This window comes from Xiphophorus hellerii, chromosome 2 (genome assembly GCF_003331165.1).
Source record: "Xiphophorus hellerii strain 12219 chromosome 2, Xiphophorus_hellerii-4.1, whole genome shotgun sequence".
Taxonomy (NCBI): domain Eukaryota; kingdom Metazoa; phylum Chordata; class Actinopteri; order Cyprinodontiformes; family Poeciliidae; genus Xiphophorus; species Xiphophorus hellerii.
In genome coordinates this window covers 25,125,807-25,143,988 of record NC_045673.1, presented here as the reverse complement: position 1 = coordinate 25,143,988, position 18,182 = coordinate 25,125,807, and the positions used below count along the sequence as shown (strand labels likewise).

Below are 18,182 nucleotides of genomic sequence, written 5' to 3'. Positions count from 1 at the left end.
TTCAAACGTTTGTGCAAATAGAATCACCACTATGGTGAATATTGCTTTTCATCATGGAAAAGCAATATTTTCAACTTAACATGAGTCATTGACTTATATGGTGGACAACTTTAAGATGGAGTCTGTCAACATGGTGGAGAGAATTGCTACGAAAAATGTACAAAGTGAATCACCTGAATCACCACACACACACACACACCCACGCACACACACACACACCCACACACACACCCACACACACCAACACACACACACACACACTCTTCTCAGATGCTGTGAAGCAAGTTTGTCCTTTTATCCTTCGTCTGTATCCACAGTCAGCTTTTTAAATCTCCATTTGGTCAGACACCCTTTTACAGTTTGTTGCATAACTTCTAAGGCAGAAGTATAAGCCAATCATATCCAAGCAATCTTTAATTTTTATTTATTTTAGAAATAGCATTTTCTGTACACTGCACTGTGCATTCAGCAACATTAGAAAGCATTAATTCCCCCTTAAATTTTTCCGTAAGAGAGACAAAATAGCACGACGCAGCTTCAGTTATCAAAATCCTATTTACAAGTAAAAGCCGAGTTCAGTTGTGAAAAAAAAAAAAATAGGGAAGACATGATTTCTCCCAAATATATATATCTATATATAGATATACATCTATATATAGATATATATATCTATATATAGTCCATTTGAAATGGTCTTGATCTTCATTCATTGTCCCTGCAGAGTCGTCAGCCAATCAGTCGTCCAGGCCGGGGGTTTCTCCTTGCTGTATCCTGGAGGCTATTCTAATGGCTTCTTCCAGAGAAGGCTGATCGCTCAGCTACGAGAGGAACAAAAAAAAAAAACAGGAATAAATCACTCACTTTAATTAAAAACCGTTTAACTAATCGCTCCTAGAGATGCATCTTTTACTCTGCTGTAAAGTGCGGTCACATGACGAAACAAGCAGACAAAAGGAAGCTGGTTCTAATTAGCATACCCCAAAGGGAACGAGGTGTTAATTAAAGACAAAAGTTTTCAAAAGAAAACAAGGGATCAGACCTGCCTGCTTTGATCTAATCAAGCTGCCACCCCGTGACCTTTAACTAGTAACTAGTTACATTTACTTGAGTAACTTTTTAGGGGGGTAAAAGGACTTTTAGGAGTAGTCTTACTGCTTTTTAGTTGAGTTATTGTATATTGAAGTATTGCTACTCTCATTTGAGTAAAACTCCTGAATACACTGGACACTGTGAACAACTTCACAGAAACAAGAACATGGCAGCTTTAGCCAAAGGTTCACCAGACAGACACACACCTGCTGATTGTGTTAAAGGTTTATATTTAATGAAATTGATTTTTTATTTTTTTCCCCCTCCAGGGTTTTTTTTTTTTGTGGGCTCTAGTGTCCCTTATATGAAAGTTAGGCTGACAGGAAAGGGGGGAAGACATGCGGCAAATATCGTCGGGTCCTGGAATTGAACCCGCGACGGCCGCGTCGAGGACTCAAGGCCTCCAAACATGGGTCGCGCTAACCGCTACGCCACCATGGCACGCCCTAAGAAACTGATTTTGAAACATTTATCTTTTGCCTGATTTTGTTTTGTTGTTTTAGTAATGATGCTATTTATACAAATTATTTTCAATTTGGTCCTTAGAATACCAGAAAATGTCCACATAACTTAAGATTTTGGTCCATCTGATGATGTAATTTTTAAATATTAAATGATTGACGTTTTGATCAGGTACTTTATACGTAAGTCGCCTTGTTACCAAAACCTGTTTTACTCTGACTTGAGTCATTTCCTGGATGTCTACTTCTTACTGTTCATATATTTTTTTAATCCTCTATGATAAGAAACAGAGTCCACCCACAGGGGGCAGCGGTGAGGTTACGCCTCCTGCAGGAAACTTGTAGCAAAAATTTAATGAGGTGAAATCTGAAAAGAAGGATTACGTTGCAAAACTAACAAAAGTTCTAGTCACAAAATCCATAAAGAAATGTGAACTTTGACCTCTTTTGAGCTCTGTGTTGGGTTGAATCTGACTGTCTTTTTTGTTTTTGTTTTGTTTTTTTGAGACTGGGAACCAAGAGTCTCTCCAGCCACTGCGACCGGTTTGAATGTGACCAGAAAGTGGCAAATTTGGACAAACTGAGCAATGGCCACTGCAGTCAAACCGCCACGCTGTTGTCACAATTATCACTGAAGTGCTGGAATGTTTCCTCGACTTTGTCACAATCTCCAGGACGTCCCTAAATATCCGGGATGTTTCTGCAGCCTCGCTGTGAGGAAACAAACGCTCCTCGTTTTCAGAAACTATCCCACAAACAAAATATGACATTTTGTGTCTTCCTTGATCACTAGGGGTGAAGACCTGAAGTTGAAGTTGGTTATGTCATGCAGTAGTTGTTGCAAAAATATTTTAAACTTTATGTGTGTAGAAAGATAAAAAAAAAAAAAAAAAAGAAACTGTGTGATGTTTTGTTTCTAGAAATCCATCTGTGTCTCATTACTTTATATCAGGACGAATCAAAAACAGTTGAGTTATTATAGCACCTTTTTTTTTTAATATTTAAAATTGTTGGAAAGATTTCAGTTTCCAGATTGACTTTCTTTGCTATGTTACACACATATATATATATATATATATATATATATATATATAAACAAACTTTTTGTAGGCTGCTGTTGACACTAACACAATCTGGCATTTCTAACAGGACAAACATGGACACATCTAGTTTATATCTGGCAAATAATGATGATTTCCATTCAGATGATTAATATTTCTTTAGAAAAATTTTGTTTACAGACACATCATAATCCATTTTATTAATGCGTTTGGTTGTAAATGGTTTTTATTTATTGTTTTTGGATGTTTAGTGTTATTTTGGAGAGTTAAAATATCTTCTAGTTGCTAAGTGTTCAGAAGTGCATATTTGTCTAGGTTATTACCCGGTTAGTTGTCTGGACTAGTACTGGTTTACCAACCTGAACGGCGATGTGAGTGCCATTGGGCGTGGCCAGTAACGTGACCGGATGGAGATCCTCTTGGTCTTGGCCGTAATTTGCTTCCTCCACGGTTTGGAACGACGCCATGTCGGGTGTCATGATGGCCACCTGAGGGCGACAAAAACGCACTTTACCGATGCAGCAGCTAGTGTTTTAATTCTACAGTCAACACTGCTAGCATAGATGTTACACACAGCAGCACCTGGAACTCCTTTTTTGTTTGTTTGTTTGTATCCCACATTTCATCCACATTATAGTCACATTTGTGAATCTGAATTGTTCAAACATTTTTTTTAAAGAAATTAAAGTTTGAAAACTGACCTGACACTAACTTCTCCTGTTATTTATTGAAGAGGTGTTTAAAAGTAAAGAGTTCAGCCACTGAAAAATGACAGTCTTTGTGAATCATTTCCAGGTGACTTACGAAGAAGAAAACCAGAAAAACAAACAGACGTCATAACGCTGGAGCCTTCATCTTCGTTTACCTGTTCGTCCGAGCCGTCGGTTGCCACCATGGTAACCGAGTGTGCGCCTTGCGTCGCCAGTTCGTGCGCTGGGATGGTTATGGTGGTGCCTTCTTGGGTTACCATGGTGATTGTGCCACCCATCGCTTGCAGATCTGCTTCAGAGATGCTGACCTGACATGAAGCAAAAGACAGAAATCTACTGATTTCAACAGTTTCAGAACAGATGAAGAGTTGCTTAAACCTTTTACTGGTACTGTGAAAAGTATTCACTTCCCCTTGGGTTTTTTACTCCTTTATTGCTTTGGCAAATAATTCAATCCAAATCCAACAGCGTACCTGTTGCGTTCCATCTTCCTGCGTTACCAAGGCGACCTGCGGCTGACCGGACATGTCCGAGGAGTCCACTGGTTCCGAGTCGTCCGTGTCCACCACGGCCGGTGTGTAGCTCACGTTTGGGTCGTCGATGGCGTCTGAAACAAGTCAGTTGGCAGATTACCTTCTACCGCCCATGACTAAAAAAAAATGTAAATAAATAAAATAAAAGGAAAGGTGCAGCCGTCGACACGGCGACGCGGACCTGCCGGTGGCTCGAAGTAGGCCTCCTGCTCCTCCTCGATGGGCTCGGAGTCGTTGTGCGTGGTGCGTTTGTGCATGGCGAGCGTGGAGATCTGCTTGTAGGTCTTGCCGCAGTGGTTGCAGTTGTAGGGCTTGCAGGGCGTGTGAACCACATGGTGTTTGTACAGGCTGGAGTATTCGGTGAAACGCTTTTCACACCCGGGCACTGTGCAAACGTACGGCTTCTCTCCTGGAGAACAAAGCAAGACAGTCAGCGGGAATGTTTCAGAGCGTGGATTGGAACATGCAGGTCCACCTGTGCGTGCGTGCGCGCGTATGCGGACACACACCTGTATGGATCCTCATGTGGTTCTTGTAATTGGTGGCGCTGGCGAAGGAGCGGCCGCAGCTGGGCTCGGAGCAGTAGTACGGCCGCTCCCCCGTGTGCGTCCGGATGTGAACTTTGCGGATGTTGGACGTGGTGAAGGAGCGGCCGCAGCCTTCCACTGGGCACTTGAAGGGCTTCTCCCCTGAAAACCACAGAAGAAGAAAGAGATAACCGTTACGTGACGAGTTACATCTCTGTTCTGTACGAAAGGCTTCTACACCTGGAAGAATGAAGCCTTGAAGTAAGTAGAAACTTATAAAAAAAAAAAAAATTAAAAAGTCATTATTATTTCAAACATTTATGACTGCTGAAAGCTTTTACTATTTCAAAATGGCCACGGATTGTGAGGTGCCATTGGTACAAAAGTAACAGTTATTTAATCTGTTGTAAAAGAAGACAGACTAAATAACAGGCAGTTCAGGGTTCAGTTTTCAAAATACATTTTCACCACAGTGTTCATTCATTTATAAATGTCACAGTTTCAAATGAAATGTTTAGCCAGTAAGCTAAATATTTAGTTTGTGAGCTAAATATTTAATTTCAAAGTATATAAGTATTTTATAAATAAATATTTAGCTACCAAGCTAAATATTTTGTTAGGAAGGAAAATGTTTAGCTTGCTAACTAAATATTTAGTTTATAAACTAGCTTTGATGTAAATATGTTGTTTGAAACTAAGTATTTACTTCACTAACTCAACAAAACACTTTGTTTAAAGCTAACTACTTGGCTTGTTAAATAAATATTTAGTGTATGCTAACTTCAAGGTAAATATTTAGCTTCAAACTCAAGATTTACCTCAGTAACCTAGCTAAATATTTAGTATGAAGCAAAATATTAGGCTTTCTAACTAAATATGTGGTTGAAGAAACTTCAAACTAAGTTAAATATTTAGCTTTGTAATTAAATATTCAGTTTGAAGGTGGCATTTATAAAAGAACGAGTAGCATGGTGAAAATATGACTTTGAAAATTAACTCCCACCTTTTTTCTCTCTTATTAGGCCAAGTCGCTGCAGTTTATTTTTTAAATTTTAGCTTTGTGAAGGGAACCCTGCAGCATAGAGGCATCAGGTTCATCACAGAAGCCATGTGTTCATCCCTCCAGCATGCTGTGGAACATTAACAACCCCTCATGCTGTTCCACCCAGTCTTTTCTGGTCTTGTTATTTTTTTAAAAAGCCGTTGTATATGACCAGAAGCTGTCAGTTTGGGATAAAATGTGATTGCTCGTATCACACACACGCCTCTGAAAGGATTCTTTGTTGTGAAGTCTGGAGGGCAGAAGCATCAGTTATCAGAAGCTAATTTAATTCCCTCCAAAAGAAACTAAGCAAATCTGAAGTAGATGATTTTGACCTCGTCCAAATGTCCTTGAGCGCTGTTCAGCCAGCTAGAAGCTAATAAAAAGGACCCGATTTTTATGTTTCTGATCAGTGGACCCACCGTTAACAACACTCTTGGTGGCAGATACAGTTACAAACCGAAAAAAACTCAAAAGGTCCTTCCAGATTACCGTTTCGTCCCATGACGTACATGTCCTTTTCACACCTGAAAGATTCTCACTCTGATTGATCCACTTGCAGTCTCAACCCTCCACTCTTCGTCTGGTGAGGTGTTAACAAGCAAAGGTGGCGGCCGCAGCACGGCGATGGTGGAGGGATCGCATCACCCTTCAGTATCAGTGTTGATCAGCCGAATCTGACACAGATAACTTGCTGAGGACTGGGAACAATGACTGTCCTGGTATTTAAAGGAGCATGCATAAACAGATTATCCTTGAGGGAAATCCCTCACACGGAAGACAAGCTACAAGTCCCTTTGATTCAGCAACCCCAGCGACGTTATCCGAATGCTAACATGATCTTGTGTGATGCGTAAGGACAAAGTGACCTGCCATGTTGGAGCTGATGGTTAAATGTTTACTGTGCAACTGTGGGTGAATTCACACCAGCCCCGTTTAGTCCGCTTCAGTCGAACTCTGGGGCGTTTGTCTGGGGCGGTGTGAAATCTGGTCCACCTACAAACCTCGGTCTCGGCTCGGTTGAAGTAAACTCTGGCCCGGTTCGAAGCCTATGTGAATGCCACAGACTGCTCCAAAAACAGGAAGTGGACTGCCCAGCGCAGGGCATTCTGGGTAAATACAACCTGAACAAACCCTTGTGTCTAGTACTAGGGGGAGGAGAAATGGCTTGCGGCGTTTTACCAAAGCCAAAACAGAAATCCTACAACTGCTCAAATCTGACGCCACTGTATTTTAGTTTACATTTCATGAAGAAGGAAGCTGATCTCAGTGTCTTCTTCAGAGGTTTCCCTGGCGTTTCCTCCAGTGGTTTGAACAAAATATATCAGGCTCAGTTTATTATATTCTACTGGATCTGTCTGAAGCGATTTCACTGCAGCAACAGAAAGACGCTGAGCTTGCACTGACGCGCATCTGGCGCATTTAACCCATTTTCAGTAAGATAACTGGTACTCCATGCTAGTAGACCGAACTGATCATATTTTATGCTAAAACTTTAAATATGAGCTACATTTTCTCTACTTTTACACTAATTTTAAAATAGTAAAACCCCATATCAAAGCTGTCTTATGTTGCCTCCACTTTGAAGATAAATAATTACTGACAGGTCATGCAGGAAGGCTAGAAACAAATATTTCAGCTGGAACAAAATTTTGTGTTGGCAGGTCAAACATTTCAATAACCAGAGATCAGAAAATGATATAAATTCTACTAAAATAAGAATTATTATTATTATTGTTGTTCTATGAGATTCTGATTCTGTACCTGTGTGAGTCCTTGTGTGTTTCTGAAGGTCTCCGGAGGTTTTAAAGGACTTGCAGCAGTTCATCTCCTGACATCTGTATGGCTTTTCCCCTGTATGCGTCCGCGAGTGACTCTTCAGTCCGTAACCTTCAATTTCCACAGACAGACAGTTAGGGAGGCTTTTTTTCCCCTGGTGAACTCTTCATCTGTTTGCAACAGCTGAAAAACGCTCCATTGCAATTGTTTAGTTCATATTGCAATAGCATCTTCCAAGACAATAAAACTAAAACAAGCATTGATAAATTAAAGCATAAATACAAAATAAACAAAAAACATTTTTAAAAAGTAATAAAATTCAATTAGCCACCTGTTGCAAACTTCTTTCCACAGCCCCGATACTCGCAGACGTAAGGTTTATCACCAGTGTGCGAGCGCTCGTGTACCTGCAGGATGTCGACACAAAACTCTTTCAAACAAAATGGCAGACAGACAAATGCACTTTTCCGCAACATGCTGCAAGAATACAGCCTTTTAAAGTTAGAACATCTAGAAGCGAGAACATTTTTTTGTACTAAAATTAATTTGTATGCATTGAAACGGAGGAGCAAAGCGAACCTTGAGATGGTGGGCAGTGGTGTAGAGCTTTCCACAGCCTTCGTATTCGCAGCGGAAAGATTTTTCTCCAACGTTTGTCACTCTTGGTTGCCTGTTGTCTTGACCCTGCAGCACAATCTGAAGACGTGACGCGCAAATCAGAATGGAAGTCGGATTTCAACCAAGGGGTGAACAGAAAGAAAAACACAAAGTGACTCTACCCTCATGTGGATACCGCTGTCTGCTTCCACTCTGCCAAACGACCCCAAGGGGTTTTCCACGTTCTCCACCTAAAGGAGGAAAACAGGACATTAAAATATATTTTATGCTTTTTCTTTAAACACATGAACGCATAGAAATTTAACGGAAGGAAACAATGCAGAGAAAGAATGCCGAGTTGGGTAAACTGCTGCCACAGCAGTAGCATGAAACGGTCTGTCACCTTGGTGCCGTAGTGTTCGAGCACACTGATGGTTTCTGGGTCAATGGCCGCGGCCTCGGCCTGCAGGTCTGCGATGGTGCCGTCAGCCTGGATGGCCAGGATGGTGTTGGGCTGAGGCATGTGCACCGTGTGCTGGATGTAGGCGGTGCTTCCATCCTCTAGCTGGACCTCCTGCAAGCCGCTCTGGTCGTATGTTTCTACACAGAGACAGGAGGCAGGGTAGGATAAACACTAGCTCAATCAGGAACCAGTTTTGCAGTACTGGGCACCACTAACTAAAAAGTTAGCTGTGCTAACCCTTAAGCATTAATTATTAACGTTAGCTGAATGCTAAAGCAAAAGACAAACATGGTAATGATAATGTTGAAGAGCAACACCAACATAGTATTTAATCAAGTTAACGATGAAGCCCTTCACCAAAACGGTATTTAGCATAAGTATTTGCTAAAACGCTATACTAACACAGTATTTAGAGGAAGCTAACGCTAAAACATTATACCAACACAGTATTTAGAGGAAGCTAACGCTAAAACATTATACCAACACAGTATTTAGAGGAAGCTAACGCTAAAACATTATACCAACACAGTATTTAGAGGAAGCTAACGCTAAAACATTATACCAATACAGTATTTAGAGGAAGCCAATGCTAAAACGCTATACCAACACGGTATTTATCAGAAGCTGATGCTAAAGTGCTATATCAACACAGTATTTGGATGCCTGAGAAATATTTCCTAAAAATTAATTTAGGGTAAGCTAACTGTGCTAAACTTTTTCAAAGTTAGCAAAAGGGGTTAGGCGCTACATAACAAATTAGCTCCACTATTAGCACATTAGCAGAGGTGTGCCAGCCACTGTACAACAACAAAATTTCTCGGAAGCAGTTAAGGTTGTTTAGGGACTTTTGAAAAAGATGAGACCAACTCTCTCCCCGTCAGAGTAGAAACCCTGGTTCTAAGATACCAGATGACTGAACACTCTTGCTACAACTCATCCCAGGAAGAAAACTGCTGTTTTTCAAGCTTTCTACTGAAGTCCACACAAAGAGCAGCGTTTACCTTTGGGAGTGTGAATGTAGGCAGTTGTTCCATCTTCTAACTGGACAGCCTGGCCGTCTTCGAGCTGTAAACTCTCTCCTCCTGCAGCACACATTTAGACAACCGTCACTACCACCATTTTAGAGATTCCATTGTTGCACAGCAGACACACTACCACACACCAAAACAACAACATCATATAATAAAGCACAGTGGTGAACTATCTAATCATAAGTCAAGGTTTATACTGTACCTGCTTTAGGCATGGACACATGGTGGACGTAGGCAGCTGAGCCGTCCTCCAGCTGGATCACCTGACCGTCCATGATCTGTCCATCAGAGAAGGACGCTTTGGACTCATGCTGAATATACGCAGTGGAACCATCTGCAAGAGTGACAGCCTGCAGGCTCACTGTGTCCATGTTCTCCATCTGATCACCATCTGGGAAGTAAAGTTTGAAAGTTAAGAGTTTGAAAGTTAAGAGTTGTCTCTGTCTTCTAAGATGTAAATGGACAATCTTCTGTTCTTATAGCTTCTGGAAATGTTTTCAATGTTTTTTACTGTTATTATAGCAGTTTATGGTACAAGCAACAACCTACAACCAGTGTGGAAACTCACCTGCCACCGTCACAGCCTCCGTCAGACAGAGCGTGACCGGCTGCCCGTCTGCATCATGAAACTCGGACATTCCCTGGGAGTCCCGGTTGATCTGGGCCAAGAGCATGCTGCAGCTGGTGGGGCGACAAACTGAGGCGAGTTAACCCCGGTGCTCACAAGTCAGCAAACACGAGCACTGAAACTCCACAAAGAAATCTGAGCAAATGAGCCGCCTTTAAAACTTCAGTTTACCATATATCAGCATTATTTGGATCATGAAATATAAATCTAAAATGTCTGGCCTGGTTTATGTAGTTTGACGTATGTGTCAGAACCAATTCAGACATATTCATCTGCGGAGTTTAAAGACACAGTAGGGTTGGGAAACACCACTTAATAATAAGATCTGCTGAATTGTTTTTTACCTCTTCCCCACTCCCCCCACTTTCTTCTCTAAAATTAGACATTAAAAATTACTGAAAATATTTTCAAAAAAGTGGCTTTTGCTTCAATCATTCCTCCTGTGAGTTGAGTATCAAGGCCAGGCTACGAGAGGTTTTGTTTAATCAGGAGAACATAGTCAGAATATTAGCAAAACGAGGACGCAATTTTACCTTAAAAACGTCTTAGAATTATGAAAAAAAAATGTTGCTTTAATAAGAAAAGCTTCGAGAGTTGTCAAGATCTTTCTTTGAAATAGATTTAGTCATTTGCTCAGTCGTTTCAAAGTCCTGCTGCTGGTAGTTATTTGATGCTGACATGTTATTTGAAGTATTAACTTATCTGTGAAACTGATACCCAAATATAACTTCACAAGAGCCTCAACATTCCTCATTTTATTTTTTTGTGATGGAGTTCTCATAAAATTATTATGTCATTTCCCTAACGTTACAACTTTATTCTGGTAATATTATTAATTTAATCTCGTAGCCTACCGCTAATGTTCCACCATATAGTTGACCTGAGACAGCTGCTTATTGATGGGTCTTATATATCCTGCAGTAATTTTTTTAAGGTCAAAAAGATTGATTTTAGAGCAACTTCTTCCAATATGGACACTTTCTTCTTTTTCAAGGCACATAGTTTCACTTCACGTTACAATCAGTCATCATAAAAATGTTGCATTTACCAAATATGACTTAACAGAAATCTGACTTTGTAATTTAACACCTTGGAATTGGGTCTCTGTCTCTTTAAGAAGCTCCTGCTCTTTCTGAAACTCCGCCTTCAGGAAGTCATCCTTGATTAACCCTTTAACAAGATTTTTACCAGCGTTGCACTGAGAATAATGAGCTACTTCTGACTGTACGTAGATGCGCAGTTTCACCAGGTGTTTGCTAATTGCTGCTGGTTAGTCTGAAGAGCCGAGTCAGAAACTTCAGCTCTAAGGAGCTACGTCCTCAAAGGCGGAGCTAGGTCCACCCAGACGTTTTGTACAGCTGAATGGTTGCAATGGGGATTAAAGGATTTATCAAACATGCATGCAAGAATAGAGGCAACCCTCGAGGTATGTTTTTGATGAGGGAATAGTGCTATAACATGATGTAATGCTCAAAAGTCGATTGAACATAATACTGCCCCTTTTAGCACTAAGAAAACAAAGGAAGTCATCATTGGTGGATCACAAGTTACTGAAAATAAATGGAGAATTTGTCACAATTTGTGTCCCTGGGAATAAACCCATCAAAAGATGTCATTTCTATAAACAATCATCAGGAAACCACAGCAACATGAGAGCTTCCAGGAAGATCAACCTGCCACATCTGCTGGTGACCTTCCATCGCTGCTCCACTATTTTTTATACAATTAAAAACACTTATTCCAAAGTCTTTTTCTCATCCAGTCTGGATGTGGCATTCATTTTATGTTTACAGTTATCTTCCTGTTCACTAAATATGTTGGCATATTAAAATATAGGCTGTGTGAGATTTAACTGCATGTGATATTTCTGACTTCAGATTGAATTTTTTTTTAGATCTTATGAGAGCTGTTTTTTTTTTCTTCTTTTAAGCTAGTGCAATGAACATTTTGCTGTACACCTGGGCAACAACAATTAAAAGGAATCTTGAATCTTTTTTTATTACCTATTTCTGTTATAAATGTCAACAAAAAAAACCTCTATCCTTTACCCGTCTGGTTAGTGCATTGCTTTTCATGGCCGTAATTCTAACAAAACCTCTAAGACCTTCGCAAAACAACTGTATTTGTTTAAATGTATTAGTGTTTAAATTAAACCCGTATGGATTAGATTCCTGGGGATATTAAAAACCAATATACATCACTTTTTAGGAACTTTAAAAAAAATAAAAATAAAACTCAAGTATATTTTCCTTCTAATATGGGTCATTTATGCTGGACTATTTCATAACCCACATTGAGGTCATGTGTCAAAATGTTAAGTTTAACGATATTTATTTGTTGTCCACAAATCAAATGACTGAACTTCTATTTCAGGAAATATGTTATTCCTATTTTTTTTCATTTAATTAAACATTTCCTGTCAGCAAACGTTACTCAACAGTGTTTAGCATTTAATGTAACTTTTACCAACACTCAAGACATTTAACGCTTTGTATCACACAACAAGAACGTAAATAGCCATGGTTTTAGCCAACAGTGTTTTATTCCGGGAAAAGTGACACCTTGGTGCAGGGAGGGAATGGTTCTTGAGAAACTAACGGTGGGAAACGTTGCTGCTAAAAGTACCAGAACCTTGGACCAGCGGGGGAAACGCAACGGGGCCACATAGACAGCCAGTCGCCCACTGATGAGTTTTTGGCGCTTGTTTGTTTATAGCCCTTTCAGCTGGTTAGCTACAGCTATGACTTGCAATATTTTCCCCTTTTAATGACACGTCATACCAAGCAAAATGTTAAAATGAGTCTACTGCGGGACACGTTGGTCGAACACTAAAGTGGTTAACTATGCTAAATCTTCACACACTTCGCTGCTCCACCCGCAGCACCGACATGTCAAACGGGGTAAGCTAACTAGCTAACTGTCGAGCTAACGACGCAGCTAAGTACGCCAAGCGCTGCTGACACGACTTTTTTTTCTAGCGGCGGAGAGCAAATGTTTCCTGAAAGCTGTGGTCGACGCGATCGCTTTTGTTATTCTGAGCCATTTCGTGATGTCTGAACAGACAATGTGTGGAAGATAGAGCCAAGCTAGCTCTCCCTAATAAGCTCCCAGCCCAGTTTAACCAACTAGCCACAGAGACGGAAACAAGACCCAGGAATCCATGAGCTAATTAATGATATAAGCATTTTTGGTCGCTACATTTCTATTCGGTTTTTTCCATTTCAAAGTATTTCTCCCGATTCCTGCCGACTCCCTTCCCACAGCCTGTCACTCCCACTAGCAACAGCGATGGCTGTGGGAATAATGCACACTGGGTAAAAACCAATTTATATACTAACCTCTGAAAATTTCCAACAATTCCTCCTGTTCGACCACCATGCAACAGTGCAGGAAACGACCAGCGACGCTCACAAACCAGGAACATGTGTGACCTGTTGTTGTCCCGCCTATTCTTCTACCACGGGATATGATTGGGTAGTTGATTGTGAAGTACATTCCTATTGGTCTGACAAGGCGTCGCTCAGCCTAGGGAGTCGACATTCAGCCTCCCGGGCCCCTAGCAGGCGCCATTCCGCGCCGGTTTTCGTATTGTCTCAAGCTTTCCAGTTACCCTGCGCCCTGTCGTCGCGGAAAATAAATATTTAAGCTTTCAAACGAGATCACGGAAAGCCGACTCTGTGGATCCCTAGCTACGGTGCGCCGCAAACTGCAGTTAAAATGCTGCTTTTGTCGCATAAACATGGACGTGTGCGCAGGTTTATCGGCATCCATGTTGAAAACAAGGTCGTGTGGGAAAAAAAGGGGGAATGTGGGCAATGCAGTGAAAAGAGACTCGGTGGAATAACGTGTCCGTGGATTTGAAACACGGCAACATAGAGAAACGATACATTTACATGTGCAAACACGAACGTACCCATAAACTGTACTCAAGTAAGAGTAGAACTACTTCAACAACTTCATTTTTCTCAAGTAAAAGTATTTTTTTGCAGAACATTTGCTTTAATATTTAGAAATAGTATCATCAGAAAGACCAAGATGCAGATTTCTGCCCAGGTCCCTCTTGAAAATGAGATCTAGATCTCAATGGAGACCTTGTTAAATAAAGGAAATAATAAATTATTATTTTTAAAAAAGTCTGATAATATTAAGACTAAAGTAAAAAAAAACAAAATTCAAAGAAATACCATAAACCCTAAAAAGGGTTTGACCTGAGAAAGTACAACTTTTTTTGCATTTTAGAAATAAAAGGCATCTTCAAGACAGGCCTGAAATTTGGTACTAAAATTTGGCCAAGGCCAAGTTTCTGTGTAGGGACTGAATTTATAGTGTTTACTTTTGATTTTTCTTTGCATCTTCTTGACCAACAAAAGGAGAACAACAAAGCTTACGGACAAACCGGAAGTCTCACTTCAACAAAAAGTGTAGGTGTGTGTTTCTCTGGTGCATTTTTTGTTAAATCAAATCAAATTTGATTTGATTAGCACATTTCAGCAACAAGGCATTTCAAAGTGTTTAGCCTCATAAAAAAACACAGAAATACAAAGTCACAGAACACACAGCCAACAATTGAAACATTTTGTCAAGTGTCATTGTTAATTTTTTCAAAAGCAACTCTGAAACTGGTGGGGTTTTAGTCTATATTTAAAGGTACTCAGTGTTTCAGCTGTTTTGCAGATTTCTGGATGTTTGTTCCAGAATTGTGGTTAAAACATATTTGTTCTTAATTTGGCAAAGTTACTTACACTGAGTAGAACACCTGAAAATGTTACTTCAGGAAGAGTTGTGATACTTCTTAATGTAGGAAATATTTCTCCTCTGTTAACCTGTTAGCAACAATTTTACACTGAGAAGTACTGTAGCTCCTATAATGAGCTCAGCAGATGCCACAACTGTAGTGGCTTAATCAACAAGGGCAAAAAGGGTCATTAGCACCAGAGGTTTGCTAATGACTGCTGGCTAGTCTGAAGGAGCTGAGTGGGGGACTAGAAGGAGAGGGTTGCTATGTGAAGCAGAAGTTTGGAAGCCTGAAACTGCAGCTCCGAGGAGGGGCTTCATCCTCGAAAGTCCACCAAGGCGTTTTGCCCAGCTGAATGGTTGTCATGGGAGATTAAAGGATTTCTCAAACATGCTAAAAGGAACCAAAGCAACACTTCAAGGATGTTTTGATGAGGAAATGACATTATAACATTAGACGATGTAAAGCTGAAAAAAAAGTAAAGTTCACATAATCTGTTTTATTTATTTATTTATTTTTGACGCAGCGTGAATTACTAAGTGAAAATATTCGGTGTTGTACGTTTTATTTAAAAAGTTTCAGAGCAGAAATCAAACCTCACACAGTCTGACTTCACCGCCTCCATGGAGGTCCCCCCCCCCTCCCCCCTCCTCCTTCTCCTGGACGTGATGACGTAGTGCCTCGGGGTTTCCTCGCCTCGGCCGCAGGCGGGAGGAGGAGGAGGGCGAGGAAGAGCTCGCGCGCCGCGCCGCGCACTAACACAGCTGCGTCCTGCCTCGCGCTCGGCGCTCGCGCCCGGCCTCCTCCGCCGTCATGTTTACCGGGACGCGGGCGGAGAGCCGGAGCCGCTCGGAAGTCCTGGATGCTGCGGCGCTGAGGCAGCAGAGGAGGCTGAAACAAGCCATCCAGTTCCTGCACAGAGACCAGGGGCGCAACTACATATTTTTGAGGTGGATGCGAACATCATCATTGTAGGCTAGCTTAAGCTAACCTGAATATTTACAACTCTATTGCTGATACACTGACATTTCTTACCTTCTGTCTTTCAACCACTTTGAAACGCTTTTCTTCGTCTCTCCAACATCTTTATCCTTCCCCCTCTTCCGTTTTCTGTTTTGGGCCCCGGAGTTTTTTCTGCGCCCCAACACCTGCAAGTTGCCGGGAGGTTCGGCGTGCAAGCCAGCATGTGGAGGGGTTTAAATAAATTAGAAGATTGTCTAAAAGTTTTATTTGAATACTTGAGTTAGAAAAAGTAAACTCATTTATATATTTGATTTATGTAATACGTTATTTTTATTATCTTGACAAAATGTTGAAGGGTACGCCACAAAGCTCTATATGCAAGCGTGTTAATGGAAAGTTGAGTGGAAGAAAGAAAGTGTGGTAGGACAATGTGCACATCTGTCTAGGACAATCACAGTTTTGTCAGGATTGTGAAACGAAGCCCAATAAAGAATTTGGGAGAGATTCAGAAGGTGTAGACAACCACTGGAGTCTCAAGAGACATACAAAGTTAAATTCAATTTGAATTCAAGAATACATTATTGATCCTAAAATTAAGTAAAATATGGTTAAATATCATGTTATTCAAGGTTCTTCAAATGGTTGTTAGGAAGGATCTCTTGTAGCAGTCTGCATTACAGCAAACTTGATGAAGCCTCTGACTGAAGACTCTTAGTCATAAAGTAATCTGACAACATCATGAGCGTCACACTTGGGATATAAAGTTGCCCAGTTGTCTTTATAGATGAAAATACATTTTGACTTTAATTTGGGAATTAAGGTCCCAGAACCTAAAGGAAAATTGTGGAGGCACAGAATCGACCGTGCTTGAAGTCCAGTGTGAAGTTTATTCCACAGTCAGAGAGGATTTGGACAGCAACGCCATCCGCTGTTCATGTCCACTTTGTTTTTATCAAATATAAAGTCAGAAAAGCCATCTACCAGGGAATTTACTGCACTGCTGTCAGCTTAGTCCACTTTATAATTCAACCAGGTCAAATTCATCCAAACCAGTTTTTGTCTGGTTTGGTCTAAATTCAGTTTAAATCAATTCAATTCATTTGAACAAAAAATACTTAGATTAAGATCCAGTCACAATTTTAGTTCATCACTGTTACAAACTGATTAGTGGATATAAATTAAGCCCATCTGATTGTTGATTTACCAACAATTTCTACATCTAAAGCACGGGGCGACTGTGGTGGAGAACAACTCCCTTTCAACAGGAAGGAACAGCAGTATGAGCGTTGTGACTGTACTGTGATCGGCTGAGGGTTGAGAGGACAGAGCAGACAGAAGCACAGGTCCAGGATTACAGTCAGAGCCGTAGGCGTAGGAACCAGGGAGAACTGGAGGGGACATTATAGTACCCTAGACCGTTACTTGGTCTCTAACATTAACGACAATAAACGCAGGTAATATACTTGAAAACAAGGTAAAAACATTGTCCGTTAGAATGGATGAAAAATGTTTAGATACTTAAATAGCACATTTTTACAAGACAAATGTCTAGCATAAGCTAAAGCTAATGTTAGCCTCAAAGTTTAAAGAAAGTAAAACTCACCTTCGTATCTGTGTATAACGAGGCGAACATCTTAAAACCTTTCTCCAGCTTATTGTTGGGGCTTCAGATCGATGTTCATCATTAATTGTTACCTTGGACAAGCCCTGCAGACGCCCAGTGTAAAGAGCCTTTTTCAATAGATCGGAAAAGATTGAGCCGCTTTGCCCCGAACGCGGAAGCTGAGGTGCAAAGAGCCCAACAGTTCAGAGTTTCTCATAAATCCTCTATTGTCACTATTTAAATATCATTGTTCCAGGTAGGGGAAGCCATGCTTTGCTGCATTTTACAATGAACTTAAGTTTTATATCCAGACTATCAAAGACAGAAAATAGCTATTAAAACAATTGAACTCTGTACTGCTTTGAATGAACAGTTGGGAACCGAAGCCCCGTAGCTTTTTCTTCATCTTGAATATATTTATCTGTATTTGTTTTTTTTCTGGAGGCAGAACAAATGTTTCACTCTGTCGTTGTACAGTGTGTCTGTGAATAAAGTTTTAAAAAAAAACATCCCCCCCTCCCCCACACCCAACAGACTTCTTGTGGCTTTGATGTCACAATGATGTCACTCATCCTGTCTATGACATCACTGGCGGCTGCCTTTGTATTCCCAGATTCCACAGAGAAATTCATTTGCAGTTTGAACCAGAGAGCAAAGATGGAAGAAGAACATTTTTTGTTGGCGAAAATTAACAATTTGCAGAAGAACCGCAGCAAGCTGGCGGAGGAGCACCAAGAGCTTCAGAAAACCGTGGAAAGTCTGAAGATTAAATTAGAGCGACTCAACAGAACGGACAAGACACACAACTGGCAAGAGGAAAATAACATACTTGTAAATACGAATAAATATTACAAGAAACAAATCAGAAAAATTCATCTGGACCTGGCGGAAGTAAATGCAAGTATACGCCAAGTAAGTTGTGATTATGAAGACCAGTTAAGAATAAAATATACACTGGAA

At 40.6% G+C, this 18,182-nt stretch overlaps 1 protein-coding gene across 2 annotated transcripts; it reads right to left on the bottom strand.

Moving 5' to 3' along the window:
- Nucleotides 1–407: 407 nt before the first annotated feature.
- Nucleotides 408–13,609, bottom strand: znf143b (zinc finger protein 143b). Of its 2 annotated transcripts, none has more exons than XM_032590151.1 (15): nucleotides 13,260–13,369; nucleotides 9,862–9,990; nucleotides 9,496–9,684; nucleotides 9,264–9,344; nucleotides 8,203–8,399; nucleotides 7,982–8,050; nucleotides 7,782–7,898; nucleotides 7,534–7,609; nucleotides 7,188–7,313; nucleotides 4,364–4,543; nucleotides 4,036–4,263; nucleotides 3,795–3,928; nucleotides 3,477–3,629; nucleotides 2,971–3,099; nucleotides 408–818 (listed from the first exon to the last, which is right to left on the bottom strand). In XM_032590151.1, exons 1-15 carry the CDS (start codon nucleotides 13,297–13,299, stop codon nucleotides 735–737), a joined length of 1,932 nt encoding a protein of 643 aa, XP_032446042.1. In that variant the 5' UTR covers nucleotides 13,300–13,369; the 3' UTR covers nucleotides 408–734. The 2 variants fall into 2 exon arrangements, with proteins under 2 accessions (XP_032446042.1, XP_032446047.1); XM_032590156.1 differs by having other exon boundaries at nucleotides 655–818; nucleotides 9,862–9,974; nucleotides 13,260–13,609.
- Nucleotides 13,610–18,182: the final 4,573 nt, after the last annotated feature.

What these genes read in the sequence shown, in the direction of transcription:
- znf143b (XM_032590156.1), bottom strand. Translation starts at nt 13,345, where the DNA reads ATGTTCCTGGTTTGTGAGCGTCGCTGGTCGTTTCCTGCACTGTTGCAT. An exon ending in TGTGTCCATGCCTAAAGCAG is followed by an intron (nt 9,345 to 9,495) that starts GTACAGTATAAA and finishes TGTGTGCTGCAG; the next exon opens with GAGGAGAGAGTTTACAGCTC. An exon ending in ACAGCGGTATCCACATGAGG is followed by an intron (nt 7,899 to 7,981) that starts GTAGAGTCACTT and finishes TCACGTCTTCAG; the next exon opens with ATTGTGCTGCAGGGTCAAGA.